The sequence below is a fragment of the Euprymna scolopes genome, chromosome 14, assembly GCF_053919585.1.
Source record: "Euprymna scolopes isolate OS-2025 chromosome 14, ASM5391958v1, whole genome shotgun sequence".
Classification (NCBI taxonomy): domain Eukaryota; kingdom Metazoa; phylum Mollusca; class Cephalopoda; order Sepiida; family Sepiolidae; genus Euprymna; species Euprymna scolopes.
This window is the reverse complement of record NC_136495.1, coordinates 21,098,379-21,124,379: the sequence shown is the minus strand read 5'-3', so window position 1 is coordinate 21,124,379 and position 26,001 is coordinate 21,098,379. Positions and strand designations below refer to the sequence as shown.

General features: G+C 33.6%; 1 protein-coding gene across 1 annotated transcript; it reads right to left on the bottom strand.

Moving 5' to 3' along the window:
• Positions 1-1,294: 1,294 nt before the first annotated feature.
• Positions 1,295-25,801, bottom strand: LOC145292895 (U1 small nuclear ribonucleoprotein C-like). Its single transcript, XM_080139031.1, has 6 exons — positions 25,699-25,801; positions 13,176-13,218; positions 10,619-10,727; positions 8,052-8,147; positions 7,259-7,396; positions 1,295-2,566 (listed from the first exon to the last, which is right to left on the bottom strand). Exons 1-6 carry the CDS (start codon positions 25,704-25,706, stop codon positions 2,427-2,429), a joined length of 534 nt encoding a protein of 177 aa, XP_079995157.1. The 5' UTR covers positions 25,707-25,801; the 3' UTR covers positions 1,295-2,426.
• Between the last annotated feature and the right edge of the window lie 200 nt (positions 25,802-26,001).

The following is a 26,001-nucleotide window of genomic DNA, read 5'->3' as shown; positions in this document are numbered from 1 at the left end:
TTCTGTAGTCATTTTTTTTGGATAAAAAGATTTTAGTGAAAAAGAAAAAGGAAAAAAAAAGGGTTTTGTAAAATATGTGCCAATAAATAAACTTGCAAGATGATCATCTTTAAAATACTGTTTTTTTAATATAGAAGAAACAGAAAAGCAACTTCTGTCAAATTGCAACTTTAGATTAACAAGAAAAAGTAGACAGAGGACATATCTCTATGGTAAGTTTCTTTTTTTTAAATTGAACCACTTGTTTGATATCAGTTATTACAAGATTATAGTCTGGTGCCATTAGAACTGACCCAAGCTAGCCAATAAATTCAATTGAGAACCTCAAACACGAGCATTTTTGAGACAGAAAATTGTATTAAATCAAATGAAAACAAACTTTCAAGATTCATTTCATCATATGAATAAATGATCAAAATATGTACCCTGCCACATCTAGCATTCTCAAATAGTCACCCATCTGGTACTGACCAGGCTTCACATCACTTAACTAATGAGAACCAGCATGCTAACATTATTATAGCATTATCATATGCAATTATGCTGTACACTATACTGGACGCAAATTTCTATTTCAAGAATTAAAAAATAAATTTTTAAAAAAAATTATTAAAAAGAAAATCAGAAAAAAAAAAATCAATCTACCTTTTACTACAACCATAAATAATTGTTGGAGTTTGTAAAAATTCCATAATTTTGTCTACTTAGACAAGTATTTTATGTTACCCTCTTTCTCAACTGATAGAACACCCTCCCCTCTTGTATGTCAACAGCTAAACAGCTAAATGCAACATGTGTGCAACTGTTCATATTGATATACAGATTACGAGGTTTAACTGAAAAATGAATAAAAAAAATTTGCTTAAAATGATCATCAACAGAAAGGAATGGTTTTATTTATGGGCACTGTTAAAAATTATAAATCCTCCTTACCAATTTAGAGTAACAAAAACCCACATCTATATTTTCAGATATAAATATAAAAAAGAACATTTTTTAATTTTTTTAATTTTTTTTTTTTTTTTAAATTAGAAATGTTACCATCTCTAAATGTGGAGCTTTTCATTACAACTATAGGTCAGCAAGAAGTAAAAAAATCCAAACTTCAAAACCTCAGTTTCTTTTTTCACTACAATCTATGTACTCTTTTTTTTTATCCATTTTTGTGAAAATATCAAGGCGTAGTAGCATGAATGAATATTGAACACTCCCCTCCCTCACTGGTAGAGATTTTCTGGTTCTTAAAAATATCTTCTTTCCAGTGCCATTTTTTTTTTTTTTATCTTGAGTTAAGAAAAAAAAAAAAAAAAACTTAAGACCCTGTTCATATGCTAAATCTCATGTATAATCTGCTTGGTTAATTAAAAAAATGATTTTATGAATATAAAATAGAGTTTAAACAAACGGAGATAACGTACGATGTCAAAGATGAACATATAACATGGTAAAGACAAAATTCTTTACACATGACTAAAGATTTAACATTTTTTCATTTCCAGAAACTTCTGAAATATAGAAAGTAAAATCATCTACAAATTGGTCGACAAATTCGGATTTTATCCACAGGTAGATCTTGAAATTTTTTACTTTCAACTTTTGAAAGGTTACCATAATTAAGAGATAATCAAAATTAAATTTTGCAGATGAGAATGGATTATTCAGATTAGTGTTCTAATAACATTTAAGATAAGTTGTCAGAATAATTCAAATAAATATGAAGACTAAATTTATCACTTAAAATATTAAATACAATTCTTTGTTAATAGCTAATAAAAATGTTGGCATTATCGTAGATTAACATCTTAATTCTTTTTTTTGTACTACTAACCATAAGTCAGAGTGGCAAGGTCATAAAACTACATATAATTGCCCACCAGTCAAAAATAAAATTTGTCTCCCATAACAAAAATTTTTTTTGGTTACATGTCTTAAATGCTAGCATAGTCCAGAAATAGCAAACTATATTACATAAAATTTGTATGAAAAAACTGATTCCCCACTCTAAATTCTGATTTTCTCAAAATTTACATCATATTAAGCTGTAATTGCCTTAAAAAAGTATAATCGCATGGGAGGGGGGTGTTACTCTACAAGTTTACCAGAAGGTTTAATTTTAGTAAAATTATCTAATCCCATAGAAAGACTTAAATGATACGCTTAAATCACACACAAAAGATATTTCTAAATGTTACCATCCGTAATCTATGTTTGTTTAAAATAACCAAGACAATTGGAATTAAATGAGTTGATATTTTTTTTTTTTTTGCTGCTGCCAATAGAAACTCAGTTGAAAGCAAAGATTCAAAACTTTTTTGTTGTTGAAGAACCAGGAAAGGGAGAAAAATAAAAATAAAAAAGGGTTGAATTCAGTGAAGAGACGTTTCTTTTAGACAGCAGAGACAGGATCAGGGTTTGCAATATTCTTTCTACTTCCTTGCTATCTTACCAGGAGGAGGACCACCTCCCCCAGCCATGACTGGTGGTCGCATTGGAATTGCAGAGACCATTGCACCCATCGGAGCCATTGGAGGGCCAATTGGTGGACCCATTGGAGGACGAAGGCCAACTATATAATGAAAAGGAGTATTCAACAAATTAAATCAAAAGGAGTATTCAACAAATTAAATTAAAAGAAGTATTCAATAATTTAAATGAAAGGACATTCAAACTGCCTAACCACTCAACACAGAAAAGAAAAAAGTGCTTCTATTTTTTTTTTATATCTTTGATCGCAGTCTATTGCAAAGGACCAAACATCTTTCACAACAGATATTTTATAATTATTTTAAAGCAATTGTTTTAAACTTATCATACTAACAAAAATATGATTTCTCTGATAACAAATTTTTTCTGAGAGGATTATATAATTGTGAAAAAACGACATGCAATAGTGTAAGTAAATTATAAAATAACGACATACAATAGTTAAAGCAAATTGTTTTGGACCATTACAAAAAAAAAAGCTAATATTTAGCAATTCACTCACTTTTTTTTTAATGTTTGAATTCATGTTTTCAAACAGGATGTAAATCAAGTTTATGATGTCACCTCAAAGCTATAATTACATCATAGTAATGTTTTAAGTCCTAGTTTATAAAAAATGGACAAAAGTTAGAATATCAGACTGAAGATCTCAAGTTTTCAATTCTAATTATCGGTCATGGTTTTATTTGCTTGAAATTTATTATTTACTATTAATGTAGTATTTGCCATTTTAAAAATAAGTCAAGATCTGATATTTCTAAAATGAGGCAAATTGCACAATGAATTATTTTTAAAACATTGTGAAGGGGGGGAAAAAAAAAATTTAAAAAAAAACAACCATACAGGGCATTGCCTAGGAAAATTAAAGAACCCAGGGATATTATATGCCTCCTTAGTATTTTCAAAAAAAATCTATTTTTGGTGTCACAGTATGAATATATTGCAGGCCAAGAAAAAATTCTTTGATGTACTTATGTATTGAGCAAAAATAAATATCCTCACCAAAAATGAGAAACATCGGGGAGAAATTTAATTAAAAATAAAACTCAGGGTTATTTTGTTTTGCAAGAGACATCATGGTGTGTTCTTACGACTTACCAAGAACAGGGTAGATAACTTTTGTGAAGTAACAAAACCTTTCCTTTCAAAGATTTGCCAAACTGCATTATCTCCTGTTTTCAAATAAATCTTCACAATCATGTGATACAATGAAATTGAATTTTATATTTTACTAACAGACCATCCAGCGTTGCCCCGGTTTAAAATACACTTAAATATGATATTTTAACTCATGCAGATTTCATATTCATTATTATAGAACAAATTCTCTATTGATTATTATATTGTACCCAATATATATATATACACACACACACACAATACACATATAAGGTGCCTTCAATAAGTTTCCAGACGTTTTTTTTGTACAGGCATTTAAAATTGTCGTAGATTCTTGAAAATTCAGTATGTTATTGTTCTTATTTACAATGCCTCCCCACGGGACAGAGACATCAGGGTCGTTTTTTAAGATGGAGAAAAGGAACAAAAATTAAAAATTGTCTCAGTCGTGAAGGACTTCTCCTCCACTGACAGAACAAGAAATTGAAGTGCAGCATCTGAAGAACAGATACTACAATGATCTCGGCCTATTCAGTATGTTATTGTTATGCATATGATATGACTAATTTTTATGATTTCAGGTTCAAATGAACAGCTATAGTAGGAATTGGAATACACCCTACTAAAGCCACAGCTGGTGAATCTCAAAACTGAAATCTGGACGGGAGGACACTTTAGAAGAATGATATACAATAAAATTTTGTTTTAAATTTGAAAAAAAAAAAAAAAAAGTCATAGAAAAATATGGAATGCTTCAGATTACTTTTGGACCATCTTGCATGAATCAAGCGTCAACTTTTGAATGGCCTAAGAGATTCAAGCAAGTAAGGCAGGGAGTCCGAGTGATGATGAGAGGTGTGGGAGAACTAAGGAAGTCAGAACACCAGAGTTGATTGCCAAATAAAGGGATAACGGCTATTTTATGTCTATAGAGACAAAAATTGCACCGTTTGATGTCAGTGTATGAACTGTACTCACAATTACTCACGAGGAACTGAAGATGAGGAAGATTTATATAAAAGTTTGTCCCAAGGTTGCTCAGTGAAGATCAAAAAGAAAGACGTTGTCATGACAACAAGGAGATGGTCGAGCTGATTAATTTAGATTCCATGGTTCTGGATGCTCTGGTGACCTGCGATGAAAGCTGGATATACTGCTATGACGCAGAGACCAAGAGACAGAGCTCCCCCAGATCCAAGAAGGCCAGACAGCAAATCCACTCAAACCTTATAATGACCCCATTTTTTGACAGCACAAAGAGGATCTCTATGCACTGGACAGACAGTCAACAAGGAATACTATGTTGAGGTGTTAAGGGAGTTGAGGAAGAGATTCTGTTGGAAGAGGCTAGCACTCTTCAAATCGGATCAGTGGCATTTCTACCAAGACAATGCACCAGTCCAAAACTACATCCTTGTTACAGATTATTTGATCAAGATGTGCATCAAGACAGTCCTCACCCTCCCTATAGTCCAAATCTTGCTCTGTGACTTTTGTTTAATCTCTAAGTTAAAAAAAAAAAAAAAAAAAAAAATTAGAGCTTATGAGACAACTGAGATGTAGGCGGCTGTGACGAGTGTCATTGACATGCTCATACAAAGGAACTTCCATGGGCTTTCCAGAAGTTGTTGGAATAGTACAATAAGTGCCTTGCAACCGGAGATTACTTTGAAAGGGATAAGAATTTCATGTGTCTACTATCAATAAAAGTGACCAAACAAAACAAAACAAAGTCTGAAAACTTACTGAAGGCACCTCATATATATCAGATAATCATTGAAGTGAACATAATACTTAAGTTTATACTAGTAATGTATTGCTTATATATGGATTAATTTATGTTGAAATTGTTTTAATATACTAAGCTTCAGATAAATAATATAATCATGAAATGATAAAAAAAATTATATAAATTAAATAAGATACAACTATTAAATTAGAAAATAAGATTTTATTAGTTTAACTACACTAATTAAATACAAGGAATAAAATTAGATAATGTAAGGGAGACAATTCAGCATACTTCTAAAAGTATGTTTCTTCCCCTTGACCGGAGAAAAATATATTGGAAAAAAATAACGAAATCTCTTATATTAATGTAAATGGTTAATTAATCCGAACTAAATAGAAATAATGGAAGTCTGTTTAAATGTAGAAATATATATAAAAACATTTATTCATGTAATATACGAAGTTATAATTGAGCAAAGTTTAAATCAGACAAATTCAATTTAATAATTAGTTTTGTATAAAATAAACCCATATATATATATATATATATATATATATATATATATATATATATATAGTATTATGTTATTTGACCGGAAAAAAATGTACTTAGTTTTTTGTTTTTTTTATTTAAGAGATTATGGCACCGAACACTGTAAATGAACGCGTTTTTACTACTGCCTTTACAAATCATCTTAGGTTATTAATAAAAAAAAACACACATTTCATCGATTTGCATGTGTGTGTGTGTGTGTGTATTTTAGATTTGCCCATTATCAATATTATCTAAGAAAATATAAACTAATTATAAATAAATTAATAAAATATTCAACAAGATATTTTTATGTTAATTATAACAATATAACTGCATATGTAGATTTGGACTGTTGACTGCATTAAAATTCAAAGATTGCATAACTAAAAGAAAACAATTGCAACTTCTCTTCTGATTTTGTAATCATGCCAATATGCCTTTATTTTCTTTTAAAATTGATGAGTAAGGACAGAATAAGTTAAAAAATTGACATAATTACATAGATTATGCGCTATGAAATACGTGCCATCAAGAAGTGAACATTTTAACATGCTTAAAGAAATAAACAGCAAGATGAACTTCTTGAAATTTGGAATATACACGTTTTATCATTTATTTATGCTCTGTAGTTACATTGAGCTTTATAAATTAAAAGAATTCGTATAACTAAAAAGTGAAATAAATTGAATAAGCATATTTTATATATCTATATATTATTTATCTATATAAAAGCCAAGTACGTCCAAGGATGGAATACTGCTGCCATATCTGGGCAGGAGCTGCTAAAAACAGCCTATCCTGCCTTGACAGAGTACAAAATAGACTTCGTGGCTTAGTGGGGGATGCCCTTTTCTCTACCCTGCAACTTCTCTCCCACAGAAGAGACGTTGCGAGCCTATCCTTGTTTTATCGTTATTTTCATGGCAGGTGCTCATCTGAATTCCAATCTCTGGTCCCCCCCCCCTCGCCAATCTTTCACGAAAAACACCCGTCTAACTGAATCCACTGTGAAAAATTTCTCCCACTCTTTATCTGTGCCTAAATCAAAATGTGGATTCCATGAACAAAGCTTCTTTCTTAGAACTGCACGCCTGTGGAACTCTGTTCCATCTGCCTGCTTCCCACCTGACTACAACTTGGATGTCTTCAAGTCCAACATTAAATTCCTAATGAACCGCCCCCTTAAGTAAACACTTCATCAAATCTCCACACTAACGTAATGTACTTGCAATAACCCTTATCCCTGAGTGGCTTCCAGGCCTTGATAAGTGGTGACCACTGTGTAAAAAAAATAAATAAATAAATAAATAAATAAAAAAAATAAATATACGTATATATATAGATAAAAGAGAGATTTTGAAAAAAGGGTAAGAAAGTTTTTTTACTGACCTGTCATTGTAGGCATTATTGGTGGTAAATGAGCACCAGGTGGAGGACCCATTAATGACATTCCTGGAACAGGGCCACCAACTGGAGGTCCAGCTGCAGGGGCTGCAGGTGGAACTGGAACTGGAGGTTTGGCACCACCTGAAAAAAAAATTTTTTAAATGTAAAAATACTTGTTCTTTTTATGCTGAAATTTTCTATTCTAAAACAATTCAACCAACATTAAATCTTATGGGTTCGATCCCCCCCCCCCACTTTAGAATAAATTTTAAAGAGGTACCATCAAATAAAACATTTCAAAATCAAATTTTAAAGCTAAACTCAAGAGAAAATAAAAAAACTTATTCTTGAAAACATCTTGTATATTTTTTATGCAGCCTTGTAACTTTCGTCACTTATTTTGTGCTTCATTTCTCGTATTCCATGAGTGAGGTTTCTGACAAAGGGGAAAGAATGGTTTTCTAGGTCAGAATCTATCCATCTAACATTTATCGTTGGCTAATTTTGACCGTAGCAACTGCCATTAAAAAAAAAAAAAAAAAAAAATCTAAAATTTTAGATCCATTTAATACTCATTACTAGGGCTATGACAAGAGAATATTCTTATTGTTTTGACTCTTGAGTATATATACAACAAAGTTAATCAACAGAGAACCACATCACTACCTGGGGGGGGGGGCGACAAACAGAGTTTTCCTGGAAAATCTGTTCTGTTACTTTTTTACTCATCATGTTTAATGTTTGTGCAAAATTTCAAAAAATTCCAAAGCATAGTTAACCCAGCCCGTTCACTTACCAGCAAGCGTCGTCGGAGGTGGAATCATTGCATTACCAGTTTGCTGACTACTCTGGAATGGGTTTGATGCAATTTTACCAGCTTTGAATGCAGCAGCTGCAAAAAAAAAAAAAAAAAAATCATCATCAAAACATTGCGGATAATGTTAAGTGGATCACATCGTCGTAATGCATGCAGATAAGAGACATGCTGTAAATGAATAATATTTAAGTAAGAGAAGAAAAGAGAGCAAACAAAAAAATCTAGCCACCTAGAATTTGATTTGTTTACTTGAGAAAATGATATTCCTTGCTATGGTTGGTTATGAGCTATTAAAGTTTTCCCAAAAATAGTGGCCAGAACTCTTTAGGCATCAGGTTTTTGAAGTCTATAGATTGGCAGCAGATTAGCCAGTTCTTGTCCAGAATTTCCCTCGTATTAGAAAAAAAATCATATTCCAAAATAATGTAAAGTGATCAAGTAGTTTTATTTTTGTAAAGAAAATCATTCTTAAGTGATTAATGAAATTTGTAGGTATAAATCTTGCAAGTTTGAATTATTGAGTTGTATCCCTTCGTTTTCAAAACGTGAATAACAGATTTGCTATGAATGAGATATTTAACTAGGAGAAAAAAAAGGCTAAGAAATTTGAAATGTGTTTGATCTGGAGTTTGGCCACCTAGAATTCCATTGGTCCATTTGAGAAAATAAGGTTCCCTAGTGGGGCAGTTATGACTCACCCAGAATTTCCCAAATTTAATGGCTGACCAGATACGAGGATCCCTTAGAGATTATGTTCATAAATTGGTAACAAATTGGCCATTTCAAATGGATGCTGGCTAGCCATCATCTCGAGTGCTTTTTTGGTGGTGGTGGTGGTGGGGGGGTAATCCTGGGAATATCTACATATATTTTTATTGCACATGCTTCTGCATTGGAGATGTGACATTTGGGAGATGCTTTTTATCTAGATCGTTGTTATTGGATATTGCAACACACCCTGTTGATGAGCTTTTATTTGGAGTTTGCTTATGGTTAATATGATCTTTGAAGTCCTTATGATCCAAGGTGGGATTTTTGACATTATAGAATCATGAATTTTTGTCAAGTCCAATCCTGCTTCTTTGTTGATCATTCGAAGGCCACAAGGTGTTATAGTCGTTTCATTTCTTCAAAGTAATTTTTTGTATTATCATTGGAATGTATGATCATGTACAGGATTCCAACTTTACATAAAACTACAGAACTCATTTCTCACTCTTGATATTTTTGGGTGCTTCAACTTCTAAATAGACTCAACTTGCAAAGTTCTGATGGTTCCAAAAACTAACCTCAGTCTCCATGATAGATTGGGTAGGTCTTCTAACTAATTGATATATAAAAAATATTGTAGTTCAAATTTGATTTGATCAGCAACTTTTATAATTTTAGTAGATTTTTTCAATCCGCATTTCACTCCGTGCAAGCTACCACACGAAGTGGTTGTAACGTCCTATTATATTTAGCTTTTATATATTTCAGGTGTGGAATAAAAAAGGCATCAGTTTTCTATAAAAATACTTCCAAAACGTGTATTTGTCTACTGGGATTTCTATCCTTTTAAATTTCAGGCTTGGGTCATTGTACAATTTTCTGACAAATAGACACATTTTGTTTTTGCCTGAAAAAAATTGCAAACCATTTTTACCGATTTTATTCAAGCATTATTGCAATTTGTGCACAGGTTTATAACTAATGGATCTAGCCACCCTGGATAATAAGTTTTTATGAAGTTTATTTTTTTTTCTTTTTTACTAAACAGACAGTGGCATACGCTATTCCTTTGTTTTCATAGCAGAAAAACATATTTATCTTTCACTCACGTTTATCATTATCACTTTCTCATGACTCCCTTGGATTTCTCCTGTGAACTGACTGTTGTACACAGACTAACCCAAGAACCTCATTCTTTCAACGTGGCCATACCATCAAAATCTCCCTATACCATATTCTTCCTCCTGCGTATTCAAATATCAACAAATACTTTTAATTCCATTCATTCTTTTGAGTCTCTTAATATTCATCATTCATTTGACAGTACAGTGATCTTCATCCTTAAGTGGCTTTTGACCTTGATAAGTGTTGACATCAGGTTTTGGCATTTAAGGTGATGCGGGGGTCTTTGACTCTGGGAATGACAACACCAGACAATATCACATAACTGCTCTCCATGTGATGGTACCAGTCAAATCACTTCATACGTACTCAAACCAGGATTTTCTTGGTTTTCTACATACCCTTGTGTGTGTTATTGAATTCATGCAAATGGTGGCACAAGATGACGAGTGCACGAGGCATCCCAAACCTCACCAATACCAAACTTAAGATCGAGCATGACTAAAGGGATTCTTTCCTCTAATTGGCCAACACACATCCACATGATCACACGGAACCTATTGCAAATCAGAAACGTTTTAGGGCCTATGCCTCACTTCCATGTAAAATGGTGAAGGTAAAAAAATTTTTTTTAAATAACTGCAGCATCTTTTCTTACTATTTTGACAAATAAAAGAACGCAATTATTTGAAGGAGAAAACAGATTTACTTACTTGTGTCATCGACCAGTTTTTGCACCTGTTCTTCCAGCCATTTCTGATAATAGAGACGCACATTCTCTTTATGTTTTCGACCATTGCAATGAGTTTTTCTCACTGACGGCTGAAAAATTGAGAAAGAAATTAAGTAAAATCGAATTAAATCATGTTCATAAGACAGTATTTTATTAGATTAAGGAGGCGTTCTCATCTTTTTTTTTTTCCAACTACATTTTGAAGTCATTAAATCTTAATATGAAAAAAAAAAAAAGAAAAAAGTCAAACATTATTAAAATTGCTTGTGCCAATGATGCTAAATCTGTCTAAAATGCTGCATTTATCAGAAATGTGAGTGAATCGCCTTTCCTACTTAGGAGTGGAGAATGGTAAAGGGTATTAATCTCTAATACCCTGCCATTTTTTCAAGCATCAATTGAAATGTTTTGAAGGGGCCAAGAAGGCATTATTGATGAACTTTTTCTACTCATGAATCATTTGAAGTATGGTAAATTAAAGGAGAGAGAGAAAGCAAGAAAATTATGGGAAGAAAAAAAAAAACAGGAAAGGAAAAAGATAAAATGATAGAGAGGAAGAGAGACAACGATATCAAATGAAATTAGAAAAAAATAAGGACAAATCTGTCGCAATTGGCCATGTATTTAAAAAAAAACAAAAAAAACGGAATTTTGCTTAAAAGCAGAGGACTTACATCCTTGATAAATTTTATTTCAGAGGAATTTTGGAAAACAAGGTTTTAAAACAATCCTAATATATTTTCAGACATAGATATTGGAATATTTTTGAATAAAAAAAATAAATTAAAATAGATATTTTTTAATTTTTTTATTTAATCTGAACAAAATTTCTAAATAAAACAAAACTTGAAAAATAATTTGGACTAAAACAAATCTATATTAATGAAATTATACAACAAATTTGTGAATGATTACAAAAATTGAATTAATTTTTAAAAATTTATTTATTGATCAAATATGGGTTTGTGTTACTATACAAATAGATTAGAAAAAAAATGGTCAAAAAACAAATAAATGTTATCAAAGGCAAGAGAAGTTGTGAGTGGTTTTACTCACTTTAAAATGTGTTAATCGGTTCGAAAATCATACAGTGTTTATCATTATATTTGAAAAAGCAAAATGGCAGTGTGCTCGCTGTTGAATATGGAAAATGAGTTCAAACTAAATAATTACACAAAATACTGTTAGAAACCCACCGAATATATGTCCGCCTATGTCACGATAACATATATTGAGTTAGTTTCTAACAATATTTTGTACAATTATTTAGTTTGAACTCATTTTCCTAAACTTACTGTATTCAACAGCGAGCACACCGCTATTTTGCTTTTTCAAATATACCGATAAACACTGTATGATTTTCGAACCAATTGCATGTCTTAAAGTGAGTAAAACCACTAAAAACTTTTGCAGATAGGCAGAAGAGTAACTTATTTTGCCTTTGATAACATTTGTTATATATTTGATTTTTGACCACTTTTTCGAATCTATTGTATACGAACGCAAACCCTCAAATATTTATAGATACAAAGTTCAATAGCACGAAATAAAACGATTAAAAGAAAAAATAAAATGATTAAAAAAAAAAAAAAAAACGAAATTAAATCTATCATAATGCAGTCAAATTAGCAATGTCAATCTTTTGTTAAATAGAAAAAATTACAACGCGAGACTAAAATTTGAAAGTTATTTGGAAATGCTGAATAGAAAGTTACTGGCTTTGAAATTTTTAAATCCTCATCTATTATGATTTGAAATTTTTAAAACCATTTACATCTGTAGAGGAAAAAGACGACTGCAACTTCAGAATGATACAAACAAAATACTGTGTTACAATATATACAGAGAATATATTTTATTAAACGAACTAGGTAAAAACGTGGGTGTGGGTGTACATGCATAAGCATGCGTTTTAACTTGAAATGTTTGTTGTATGTCCGTCGTGTGTATATGTATGAAGAGGAAAAGCTTCGATAAGTTCGTTGTGAAAATGTATCTAGTGTCACACAAGTTCGTTGAAGTAGTTGTAGACATGCGTCTTCTTACCTATAGAAAGGATGTATCTTTGTTTTATCTTAAAACGAAGGTATCGACTGTCGAGGTGAATGGAAAGTGCGTCTCACTACATCGGAGATTCAGACGAAAAAGAGAACGGAAGTAGATAGATAATGCGAAACAGGAAGTAGAGATGCCACCTGTCGGACAAATCGGAAGCCACAACAAGGGCAAATAACCGGTGCGTTATTGATAAATGCTTGTGTGCGAGCAACATATTCGCATATCAGTCTTAAAAGTGTACGTCAATAGATACAATAATTTTATAAATAAAAATTAACATCCAAATCAGTTAACAATTTTGTACAGTGTCTAATTAATAACCAAAACAAGATAATATTTTTAAATTAAATTTAATTAAAAAAATTTCTTTAAAAAAAAAAATAAATAAATAAATAAAATAAAAAAGACTCCCAGCCAACACCAGGCAGATACAACTTGATAAAAAAAAAAAAAAAAAAAACAGGTAGAAGAAAACTTACCGAATCATGTGTTAGGTAAGTGTCACAGTAATCGCAATAATACCTAAAAAAAAAAAAATTCATTAAAATGTATTCTTGATGTTAAAAACAAAAACAATTTCAGCAATTAAATCAGGGTTTTGAAGTAAACAATTTAGTTGGTTTCAATTAGGAAAGATAGAAAAACTGACATATAAAGGATGCTGCACCCTCCTCTCCTTTATATATTTTCGTATTTGGGGTACTTTTTTTAAAACTGAATTCTTTATATTTTTAGATGTACCCATGGCCGAATGGATCAAGCAGCATTGTGATACTACTAGAGAATTCTCCTCTTCCCTTACAGTCAGGATCATGGGGAGAGAATTAGCTAAGAAATGAATGACAATAAAAAAAAAAAAAACAAGAAACATTAAAACTGACTGATCATGTGAACTACACAAAGTGACAGGAACAATTAATTGCTAACAACTGGAAGTTCAGGATAGACAATTCAAAAAGAAGAGGAAAAAAATGGACATATTTCGTTTTCCGTGAAAGTAAGCCAAGAGAGAAGAAAAATGTATATTTTTTTTTTTTTTTTTTTAAAAAAGGTACACATATTTGAGAGATGCCGTCTATAAGGAGAGAATGAACTTTTTTTTTTTTTTTTTTTTTAATTAAGCATATATAGGTGTTAGTTTTCTATAAAAATACTTCCAAAAACTTGTATTTGTCTACTACTGGGATTTCTATTCTTTTAAGTTTCAGGCTTGGGTCATTGCGTAACTTTCTCTTCTGAAAAAAAAAAAAAAAAAAAAAAAAAAAAATGGACACTCCCCCAAAATTGAAAACCATATCTACTGATTTTATTCAAGCTTGTGCTCATTGGTATGGATGTCTACAACTAATGAATCTATCCATTCCAGATAAGTTTTTATGAAGTTGGTCTTTTATACTAAACAAAGTTACAGAGGGATACCCTCTTTCCGAGTTTCCATGACAAACTTGAGCAAGAGATGGATAAATATCCTTTTATCAGAAAAAGATATTTATCCATCTCCTAAGTTTATCATCATCACTTCCTCATGTCTTTCTTGGACTACCCGTGAAACCGACACCTTTACATATACTGTAAAAAGAATATTTAAACCGGAATCAAACAATTTCAAGAGTTCAAAGTGAATCGTCAAGTTGCCAACATCCCGAGTAAAATAAAATGTTATTTTTACGTGTAAACTTAAAGTTTTGTATTTATTATTCTGGTTTTCATTTTCATTTTTTTAAGATTGTAAAATGGGCAAAGTCACAAAATCAGTGAGTTTGTTGTGAGCAAAAAAAATCTGTAGGCATAAAATAATCTTTTTGGTTAAATATCATTATATGAGGAATCTTTTAGAGTTAAAATAAATTTTTAGAGTTTAAATATGTAAATATTAGGTAAATTTATTCAATATGGCCCAAAAAGATGGCGATTTTCACATATTCAAAGTATGTATTTCTCAATAAGATTCCCCATAATATTTTAAAAAATATTTCAAAGTATGTATTTCTCAAAAAGATTCCCCATAATATTTAAAAAAAAAAAAAAAAAAATACCTATACAATAATTTTTTGCAATAAACTCATGCTATTATTTAGTGAGTTTGCCATAAAATGAATCATCTCAAGCAGAGTTTAAATATTTATTGTTTAAAAGATAAACTGAACCACAAAAACTATCCAAAGAATTCCAGACAATTCTACTCTAACAGATGTATAACGCTATAAGAAAAGACCGTATGAAATTAACTAATCAAATCGTGCCATTTAAAAAAAAAAGGGGGGGGTAGTTTTAGTTATTTTTACTCAAAGGGGGATAATTCATTATCAAGAGATAAGGTAAAACAAGCAAACTGAAGCTTGAGTGAAGATACCTCTGTACAAACCGACTTAAGACGCCCTAACCCCAGTTGATATAAAGATAAGTAATAGACTAAAACTGTCGATGATGATTTGAACTATAGTAGCTTTGCTACCAACACTAAACATCCTGAGGAAATAACTCACACATTAGTAAACATTACAGAAGACAGTAGATTGTAGAGAAACACAGTAAAGATTCTCATACAATAGTGAATTGTGAAAGAAGCATTAGCTACAGTATTCAAGTTGTAGCTTGTTTTTTTTTTAATTTTTAATTATAAAAGAGAAAAGATGATTGTTAGATAAAAGAATCTGACAGTCATAATAAAATGATAAAGTCATAATAAAATGATAAAGTCATAATAAAATAATAAAGTCATAATAAAATAATAAAGTCATAATAAAATAATAAAGTCATAATAAAATAATAAAGTCATAATAAAATGAGTAGATAAAAGATTGGATTCATTTTAAGATATCATTTTAAAATACAAATTTCCTTGGAATGAAATTTGAAACATTAAAATATTTATCTGAATGGCAAGATTACAGAAGAAAAGTTGCCGGTTTTCTTGATTTCTTCGTTGCCCTAAAATCAAAACAAAAAGTAACGGGTGACAATTTGAAAATAAAAATCATTCTGCAAAAAAAAAAAAAAAAAAAAAAAATCAGTAAATGTTCAGCTTGTATAATAGTTATTAATTATGGAGGAGGGATTACACATGATGTTAGGAAAAATATATTGTTAATTTTGTAGAACATGTGAATAAAAATTTATAAAATAATTGAAAATCATTCCAATCAAATTGATGAATTTATTGTGCGTCATTAGGATTACTGAATTCAGGTGTCATAAAAGGGATGAAGGACTCATCTATATATATATAAAAGCGAAAATGTATGTATGTATGCTTTTCCTCGATGTCCACAAAAGGCTTCTTTCAGAGAAGCGCTCGCTTGGTTCACAACTTCTTAAAACTTTTTATATCATCTATAAATTGTAATATCTCGCACTTAACCACGGAGCTCGCCTGTCTATTTAATTTTATTGACTTTCAAACGTTAATTATTCCACATTTCCCGCATCGGCATGCGTTACATTCGGTTTTCGGTATAAAAAAAAGCAAAACTCGACTAATAACAGGCTGAAAGCCAGTTGTCTCAAGAGAGCTAAGTAACGTTTGTTCAATGTCGACTTCGTCATATCAGACTGTAGCTTTCATTTCGCTTCTCCTAATAAACAGGGAGCGGTATTTTAAAAACAAACAAACCGATTTATTCAAAACTGTCCCGCACAAAATCGTAACTGCTGAATACCTATCGCCGTCACGTCAATCAAAAACGCGCACCTGCTTGTTTTTTTAACACTTTACTATTTTCCAACTGCGCTTCGTCAATGCTTCGGGTTTTTTTCACATACCCCGAAAAACACCCGGGCAACGCCGGGTACCCCTCGCTAGTCTTACATTAAAAAACAAAATTAATTTTAATACAGAAATCACATTTTCAAGTACGGTTTTGATATGTTGCAGTCTTTGTAAATTAAATGCTAAACAACATAAAAGTTGAAAATAGAAATAACCAAAATGACAAATCATGGTAATACAATGGCTAAAATATAGCAACATTTTTTTAAAGATGTTTGAGGATGTATGTATGTGAGAGGGAGAAGGTAACTATCAAAGTCTCATGTACAGCATTAAAAGAAATTGGAATCTTAGGAAGATCCCTAATATTTCAGTATTCACAGGAGCTACTTGGCTCATGATAAAGAATTTCAAAAATATACAAGATGAACCAAGTGCAAGAGAAATAAAAAAACAAAAAAAACTTGTACTTAAAGGGACACTGAGAATCTTAAAAAGATCTCTTGGTTTAGAGTCACTAAAATAGTGGGTAAACGTTTGTTTGCATATAGCAGGATGCCCTATTTCCAGAAGAAAAACTAAATAAATTTAATTATTCAAATGAAATGATATTCGTTTTATTATAATAGCTGCCTGTATCTAGGTGTTGTACAGGAAAAGGAGATTAACTAAACATTCCATGATAGTACAGAATAGTTAACTTCTTTAATATGCATGCCTAAATAAGAACATTATTTTAGCAGGGTTTGTAAAATACAGATGTACCACTTACATATCCATATTTACACATTGGGATAGACTGTGTGTGTGTGTGTGTGTAAGGGCAAAATAGATTTGGTAATAAATTAATGATTTTGCACTACGAAAGTTACTGTCAAGAACTGTAGGTGTCGATGGAATTAAAGGAATGAATTGTAAGATGGTTAACTCATGAAATTTGGAATATAGACTTTTGTTATATACACACACACACACATTTTATGACTAAAACTCATAAAATTTTTAGTTTCATCTTATGCAATAATCAGCAAATACATAGAAATGTTAATATCTAGCATCCCTATCTCATTATCTTGCTAACAGTTTTCCTCTGATGAGAAGAATAAGCATTCTTTGAAACTCTGCGGATTAAGGATTACCTAACAACAGCTTTGGAGTAATCTGAAAAATAATAAAAACTAATTGTAAAGTTCTATTTTACAGCTTTGTTCTCACTGTGGTTGAGATACATGTCTATTTAGGCCATATTTTTTCATTTAAACAAACATTGTTAAAAAAATAATAGAGCTTCAGTTTAATTATACCAAGGATGTCCACTACAGGCTAGAGCAAGTCTCAAAAATCCATTCATAGGACTGCAGTTACTACTTCCTTATATGTGAATGCAAACAATTCAACTTAGACCAATTATTCACGCACTTTGCTTCCCATCTTGTCGGTTAACTTCTGTGGAACAAGGGCTGTGTCAGTTAATTGACTATTAGATGCTGGTAGTAGGCATTCATATTTGTCAGCAGATGTACTGGGAAGCTTTTAATTTTATTTATTGCCGACAATTATCTCATCTTTTTCTTAGTTGTTTCACAACGTTTCGGCCAACTATTCCTCTGGCCTTCGTCAGGTGGTAACCGCGACGGGATAGGAACTCTGAATCTCCTGACGGCATCCACTGCAATTACTGTTTTCCGTAGTTGTTGTCGTCTCACCACGTTTTTTATGGCCAAGTAAGCCGCCAGATGGCTTTAGATAGGATTGAAACCGCTATCTTCAGACAATTCTCACCTTGAACCGTAGAGATTCAATGTCTATCAACTGCACCACGGGCCCTGAAGGGCGATCAAGGTTGAATTTTTTGCTCTTATAAATTCATGTTTATTTATTATCTTCCATGGTCGGGTCTGTACCGAATGGTATATATATTTAATTGGAATTCATTATTGAGATCTTGATTGCCCTTTATGCCCGTGGTGCAGTTGATAGAGACGTTGAATCTCTACGGTTCCAGGTGAGTAATTGCAGTGGATGCAGTCAGGAGATTCAGAGTTCCTATCCGTCGCGGTTACCACCTGACGAAGACCAGAGGAATAGTTGGCCGAAACGTTGTGAAACAACTAAGAAAAGATGAGAATAATAGTCCGCAATAAATAAAATTAATAAAACAATACTCCTGTCAATAATGAATTCCAATTAAATATATATACCATTGGAAGACTTTTGTTCGACGGAGACCATTGGCATCAATTGTCAGCTTAAACTGTCGACCTTTCTTGGTAAGTGTCATCATGAATTCAAAGACGTAGTCCTAGGAATTGACTTGGGTTCTGGAAAGACTGTAACATCCTCTATCTTGGTGGTCAATAGTATGGATTTGTCAGTTCGATTGCCCAACTTGGAGTCTGTTGCATGCTTTTAGGGGTGTGAACTGTTCTTTGGTTGGTCGGTTTGAGAGTGAATTGGACTTGATATCGATCAAGGGCATAAGTGGATTCGACTTGATTCAACGCTCGTTTAAGCTAATTCCGTTTTAAGGGTTGGGCCCTTTCGGTTTCATTTGGGTTGGTCCCATTTGGAGCAGTGGACTTTTTTTTTTCCAGAGGATGTGCCCCACCCCCTCTATCAGGTTACTAACCTCTCATTTAATTCTTTGATGGATACTCCCCAGGTCGATGCCTCCCATTTATGTTTCATTCTGAAAGCCCAATCAACATACCTTGATCGTTTGGCAGAGTACTTTCCCGACAGTGGTGTACAAAGGGGATAGGTTTTTCTTGAAGTTTCTGGGGCAACCCAACCAGGATGCATTTTCTGATTAGGATCAGGAACAGATGAAGCGCTTTAAGGAAACTAGGACTACGGGATGGAAGCTATTACACAGAGCTTTCCTGGCATCATGATAGATTAATTAATTAGACTAAATATATATATATAGCAAATATTTAAAGGTTTTCCATCAACAACACAAGGATTGTGTAATTGAAGAAATTTTGGATACCACATCATCCAAATTCTAAGTCGCACCCCACTGCAACAACTAAAATCAGACCTGCCTTTAACTGTAGTTTGAAAACAGGAGGCAGGTTGTAGCTAAAAAAGCAGCGTATTCTGGGGTTAATCTAACCGAAGACATTTTAAAATTACTGTTGGCATTTAGAGCCAACAACTACGTGTTGCTAGCGGACATCTGGCGAGCATTCTTGATGATTCGGCTTAAGCTGGAGGCGGATAAGAACGGATTCTGCTTCTTTCTAAGGGAAGAAAATAATTTGTGCTGCTTTTGGTACACCATAATGATATTTGGGTTTACCTGTAGCCCATTTGTATTGGGGTACATCTTGAAATTGCATGCGGCCAATTACCCGCAAGACGCTTACCGCAGACTAATAGAGGATCATCCCCAAGTGAACTCACCAAGATATATTCTCTTGTAAGAAAATGTTTGCGGGGCTTTGTCATCCAGTCATGCAGCTCCAACTGTCAGGCACTCCGCACCAGGATGGCATCTTGAGTGTTCATGAGGAATGGGAGAGGGTACTGGGGTACGAATACTCCCTGCATTCAGAAGAGTTGTACGTGTCTCCTCGTTAGGTGTAATCACAAGGAGTCACCAAAAAGAGGTATTCTTTCGGAGGCAGCTAAGATTTTGATCCCTTGTCTATATGCCAATTACTATTCGCATCCGTGTGCTTATCAGATCCATGTGGAAGAATGGTTTGGGCTAGAACAGTCCTCTCTAACCTACAATTTTGAGCAATTGGAAAAGCTTGCTGCGAATCTCTCAGGATTGAGTGACCTATGTTTTTCCCAAAGCACTTTGTGTGGCGGGGTTGCAAGGGGATATGTACTTTTTTTACAATGCTTCCAAGGAGGCATATAGGTTTGCCACGTACATTGTGCAGAGTGATCGGTCTTCTTTACTGTTTGCAAAGGTTAAGGTTGCACAAATGAGACAAAAGTTAGCCTGTTTTGGAATTGATGGCCATTTTCCTTGCCTTTAAGTGTCTCCCTCCCCCACAATCCTCAACAATGGTGAAGGATTTGTTCTTACAAACTTGTATGTGGCCACTAGCGCCCAGATGGTGTTATCCTGGTTTCTATCACAGAACATAGCTAGCAAAAACAATTTTGCAAAACACAGGCTCAAGGATGTTCTGCAGATGGACTTGGAGTAGGAATCTTGCTATGGCTTAAAAACTCTTCAGGTATGTGGCCACTACACAACTCGACTGATTTAATAAGAGGGTTAACCATGAGAAAAATTTTGATCTAACTTCAAATTTTGGAGTTCTGGCCCATCCTGCTTGTCCAAAGGAATCTTTCAATGGCCAGAACAGGATCTGCCTTCCTTTAGTCATGTCAGCAAATAGTCTGCACTCTAGCAAATTGCTCCATAATACAGGATGGAACGATAAAATTATCGCCCTAGAAAAGATAACATGATTCCATTTCCGTTTGATGAAAACCGGTTTTCTTTTTTTGTTGCAGTCCATCTACTAGTTGACAAACTGTATACAAATCCCAAGAGGGATAGAACCTTCTATCATATCTGAAAGTTACACAATGTTCAAACGAGATCAGAGATGCGCCGCTCTATAACTCGTGCTTTCTACCCAAGTTATGACAACAGGACCATTACCATCACTCTCAAAATGTAAATCCGAACTATTCAACGCTTGAGGGTGTGCCCAGTGTGATGAAAAAGTTTCCCCGCCATGGCCATGATCTTTGGTGTGGTTTCAAGAGAGGGCAACATTATGCTATCTCACATCTCAGCTTGAAAATGAACACCATAGTGTACCTGGATGTGCTGAGGAGTGGTGAACTACTGGTACAATCAGGTGGCTACTGGCAGATTCTGAGTGTGGCAGCAGGACTCGGCACTGGCCCACATGTCCAAAGAGACCCAGGTTTGACTTCAGAAGGAGCACTACAAATTTGTACCCTTCTCTCGCTGGATCCCTTCCTACAACCTGAACCTGCTGGATTACTTCGTTTCGTCATACGTCCAGAATACCATCAACATGACTTCCCACAACACCAAAGCGAGCCTGATCGCCGCCATCTAACGAGTATTCGCCGAGCTTCCACCAGTGCTTGTGGAAAAGGCATTCTTCCAGTTGAAATAAAGGTGTACAATTGTATCGTTTTACCCTCTACACAATCAAGAGCATCCTTCCAGAGGTTTTTCTCGTTCTCCTGTTTGCTGACTGATTGCCCTGCTGTTTAAGTTTATAGCCATCTGACTTAACAATGTGACCACAGCTCTTACAGTGCATGTTTGTGCAACCCCAGAAGTTTATGCGACCACTTGGGTAATCCCCTTTCACCGCCAGAAAGTTTGTTTTTTTTCAACAAATACCTAAAATAGTTACCTCCCTTAGAACAATGAAGTTTTTTTGTTTTTTTTTTATTTATTCATTCAATTTTCACCCCAAACAAGGCACAGTGCCACTTTGAAGCAGGGGGCTACTATTAAGGACTTAATTAGCGGGGTCATTATGAAGGGAGATGAGTAGAAAGATGTTTGTTAACATTACACATGAACTTCTGCATATCATTGCAGTTGGGAAAACAGAATCCCGGAAGGGAGTTCCAAAGACCCGCAGTTCTGGGGAAGAAACTATTGGAGTAAAAGGCTTTCTTGCACCTAGGGATCTCTACTGTAAAGGGATGAGACTTAGTAGCTTGTCGGGTTAGTCAGGGGTAGTTACGTCGGGAGGTACAAGTGTTTGCAGTTCGTCAGAGCATTCACCATTAAAGTATTTGTAGAACAGGCAGAGGGATGCAACATCTCGTCGATGGGACAGAGGCTGAAGCCTAGATGACAGTTCAGTACCTATCAGGTTGGCGACTCTCTTTTGAACCCTGTCCAGGAGCGAGAGACAAGCAGCAGATGCACCAGCCCAGATATGACAATAGTACTTCATACATGGGCGAATGGTGGCCTTATAGAGGTATAGGATACTGTCAGGCGTAAGTAGTTTTCTAGCACGGTAGAGGGAGCCAACCTTCCTTGCAGCAGCCTTGGCAATGCTCTCAATGTATCTATTCCAGTTCATATTCCCTGTAAACGTTAGGTCGAGGAGTTTAAAAGAAGTACTTTCAGGCAATGTGTTCTTGGCCATTGCTATTGGTGGTAGAGAAGGTTTCTTGTAGTTATTGAAGGAAACAAGCTTAGTGTTAGTAGCATTGAATGTGACCAACCATTTTTGTCCCCATTCCACTACAGATTGGAGGTCATCCTCTAGTGTTTCTGCTATTTCTTTGGATATGTGTTCATTTGTTTTCCCCTCATATCTGTTATAGAGAGTGGTGTCATCGGCAAATATACCCATCTCCGAAACAATTTTATGAGGGAGGTCATTTATGAATATCAGGAATAATAGAGGTCCAAGGATAGACCCCTGAGGTACTCCCGCATTTATGTCATATTGTTTGGATGTACGACCGTCGAGGACAACTTTGATTTTTCTATTACTTAAGGATTTAATTACATTATGAATTCTTCCAGTGATTCCATATGATCTAATTTTCCTTAGAAGACCATCGTGCCATACCCTGTCAAAAGCCTTAGATATATCAAGGGCCACCGCTCTACCCTCCCCTGTTTTGTCCAATGAACGGTATATACGTTCAGAAACTACAGTTAAGATATCTGCTGTTGAACGGGCTTGCCTGAATCCATATTGTTTGTCAGTCAGGAGTTTAGCAGCTGTTAGGTGCTGGACTAGGGCTTGATTAACTAAGGACTCAAATATTTTGGCGAAAAGCGGGAGGAGGCTAATGGGGCGATAATTTAGTGTGTCAGTTCTTTCACCAGAATTCTTGAAGACTGGTACCACAGAAGCGGTTTTCTAGCAGTTGGGAAAACAAGATTCGTTGAGGCATTTATTGTAAAGTTTGGAGAGAACTGGAGCAACCTCGGCAGAGCATTTCTTTAATAGCACAGCAGGGATGAGATCTGGTCCACATGCTTTTGAGGTGTCTAGGTTTTTTTTATAATAGCATGTACCTGAGAAGGGGTGATTTTCAAATCGTCTAGTGTGGCGTCTGTTCGCAGAGGAAAATCAGGGAGTGAGTGGTGTACTGAGTTCAGTGTGGAGTTTGAGGCAAACTGACTGGCAAGCAGATTAGCCTTGTCAGTTGCCGTGCAAGCAACCTCATGATTGTTTGATAGTGGGGGAATAGTTGACTGTCCATTATTTACTACGCTGTTGTAGATTTTCCAAAAATCCCAGGTTCCTAATTTCTGTGCTTCAATGCGTTTTCTGGTGGTTTCAGAGTAATCTGTCTTAGCCGTCTACAAAACGATACTAATAAAATGGGTTCAAAATACAGCGATATTCCAACAATCTTTGTAGGATTTATTCGCTGATTGTTAAAAGAAACTTTTTTTAACAAGGGAGTCATCACTTATCAAGGTCCAAAGGCCACTTGAGGATAAAGGTTAATGAATATAAAGTAGTAGAATTTGGATTATTTAGTGGATGGCTCAACCAGAACTTGTTTACATTGGACTTAAAGGCTACCACATTTAAATAGTTTTTTCAGGTTAAATTAAAGCTTCACAATATCTTTTTGATTAAATTGTTAGGTGGAAGCATAGAATAGTTACAAAACACTCTCCCCTTCCTTTGTTAACAATCGCTTTCAAAATAATGGGTTTGTATTACTGTACACATAGATTCGAAAAAGTGATAAAAAAACAAATATATAACAAATAAATATTATCAAAGGCAAGATAAGTTACTTTTCTACCAAACTGGATACATTTTTTGTGTTTTTATTCAATGTAACATGTCTATTCAGCTCGAAAAATATGCAGTGTTTACCGATGTATTGGGAAATTCAAAATGGCACCCGAGTCTCTCTTTAACATGGTAAGTTTGGAAAAAGGTGTTATAAATAATAAACTAGATAAAATACTATTAAAAAAAAAACACCAAATATATGTCAACTTATGTCACGATAACATATATTAAGCGAATTTCTAACAGTATTTTGTCTAGTTTATTATTTATAACATCTTTTCTTGAACTTACCGTGTTAAAGAGAGACTCGGGTGCCATTTTGAATTTTCCAATACATCGGTAAACACTGTATGTTTTTCGAGCTGAATAAACATGTTACATTGAATAAAAACACAAAAAATGTATCCAGTTTGGTAGAAAAGTAACTTATCTTGCCTTTGATAATATTTATTCGTTATATATTTGTTTTTTGACCACTTTTTCGAATCTACAGTAATACAAACCCAGAATTTGTGTGAAATATTAAACGGTTCTTCTGCTCGGTTAATTTCTGCGCGTTACTTACGGAAAAAGGGTTAATTAAACTGCAGAAACACCTGTTAAAAGCTATACAAGTTCTAGTATTGTATAACCCCCCTCCAAAAAAAAAGGTAAATTTATACAAACACCGTGACAGCGAATTAACCCTAACCCTAACGCTGTCACGGTGTTTGTATAATAATACCAAAAAAAAAAGTACGACCCCCCCCCAAAAAAAAACAATGTTTTGTAAACCGCTCGTAAAAAATTAATCTTTTAGATTAATTAAAAGCATTAAAAACTACGTTATACAAAAAAAAATGAACACATCTTTTTTTTTTTTTAAACTTTTTCAAATGTCCGCTAAAGATTCCTCCGCGACGTGACAAGTCACTCGCGAATGAATTATATACGAAAAGCGTTAACGAAGGCGGTGAAATGGCGCAAAATAGTCCCAGGGTCCAGGGGTTAATACCATGCAAACGGTAAATTTGCGACGAGTTTAAATGCCAGGTTCGTTTTTAGAGACCTCTAAAAACACGAACTAGAATAAACCAAATGTACCGTAAACATTGAATTTAACTTGGAAATCCTATCTATTAAAAAAAAAAAAAAAGCATGGTCCGTATTCTGCATAAGTACAAAAATATTTTAAAATGCTTTGCAAATAAATAGAGGTAGGATAGTATTGTTTGTGAGAATGTAGTTTTTATTGTACATTATTTATTTTTGTTTTAAGAACAGAATTATATACAGATTTACCAAATTTTGTATCTCTTATGTATCTAGAATCAAATAATTATTTTTTGCTCAAGCACAAGAGGTTTGATAATAATACACATGTTAATAGGATTTTGAAGTAACATGGCGGCTCCCTTAACAACAAAAGCGGTGAAAACGAGTAAAAAAATAAATAAAATAACCTACGTTTAACAGAACAACTTCCTCCTACAATAGCTTTGAAAATTATAATTTTTAAGACATTTTAAGACAATAAAAAATCATTAAAACAAAAAGTATACTTACTTTGGCATGATGGTAAAAGCGGTTGCGAGTGACCGACAAAACAGATCCGCAGTTTACGGAAGTCGGCTTGTTAAAAAAAAAAAAAAAAAAAGTTTTATTTATTTATTTATTTATTTTAATTTTATACATAGAATAATTATTATTTCTTAATTTTTTTACTGATATATAGTTGTGTTTTAACCTATTTAAATATTTGTATAGGAACCGTGTCTCGTCGAAATCGTCCTGACGGTTTACGGAAAACACCGAAGATGCCGAAATGCTAAGCGCTTAAACCGTAATACAAAAATCTTGGAGAAACTT

Coding starts and splice junctions, on each gene's coding strand:
- LOC145292895 (XM_080139031.1), bottom strand. Junction 8,148..10,618: donor AAAACTGGTCGATGACACAA/GTAAGTAAATCT, acceptor TTTTTTTTGCAG/CTGCTGCATTCAAAGCTGGT. Junction 7,397..8,051: donor ACCTCCGACGACGCTTGCTG/GTAAGTGAACGG, acceptor TTTTTTTTTCAG/GTGGTGCCAAACCTCCAGTT.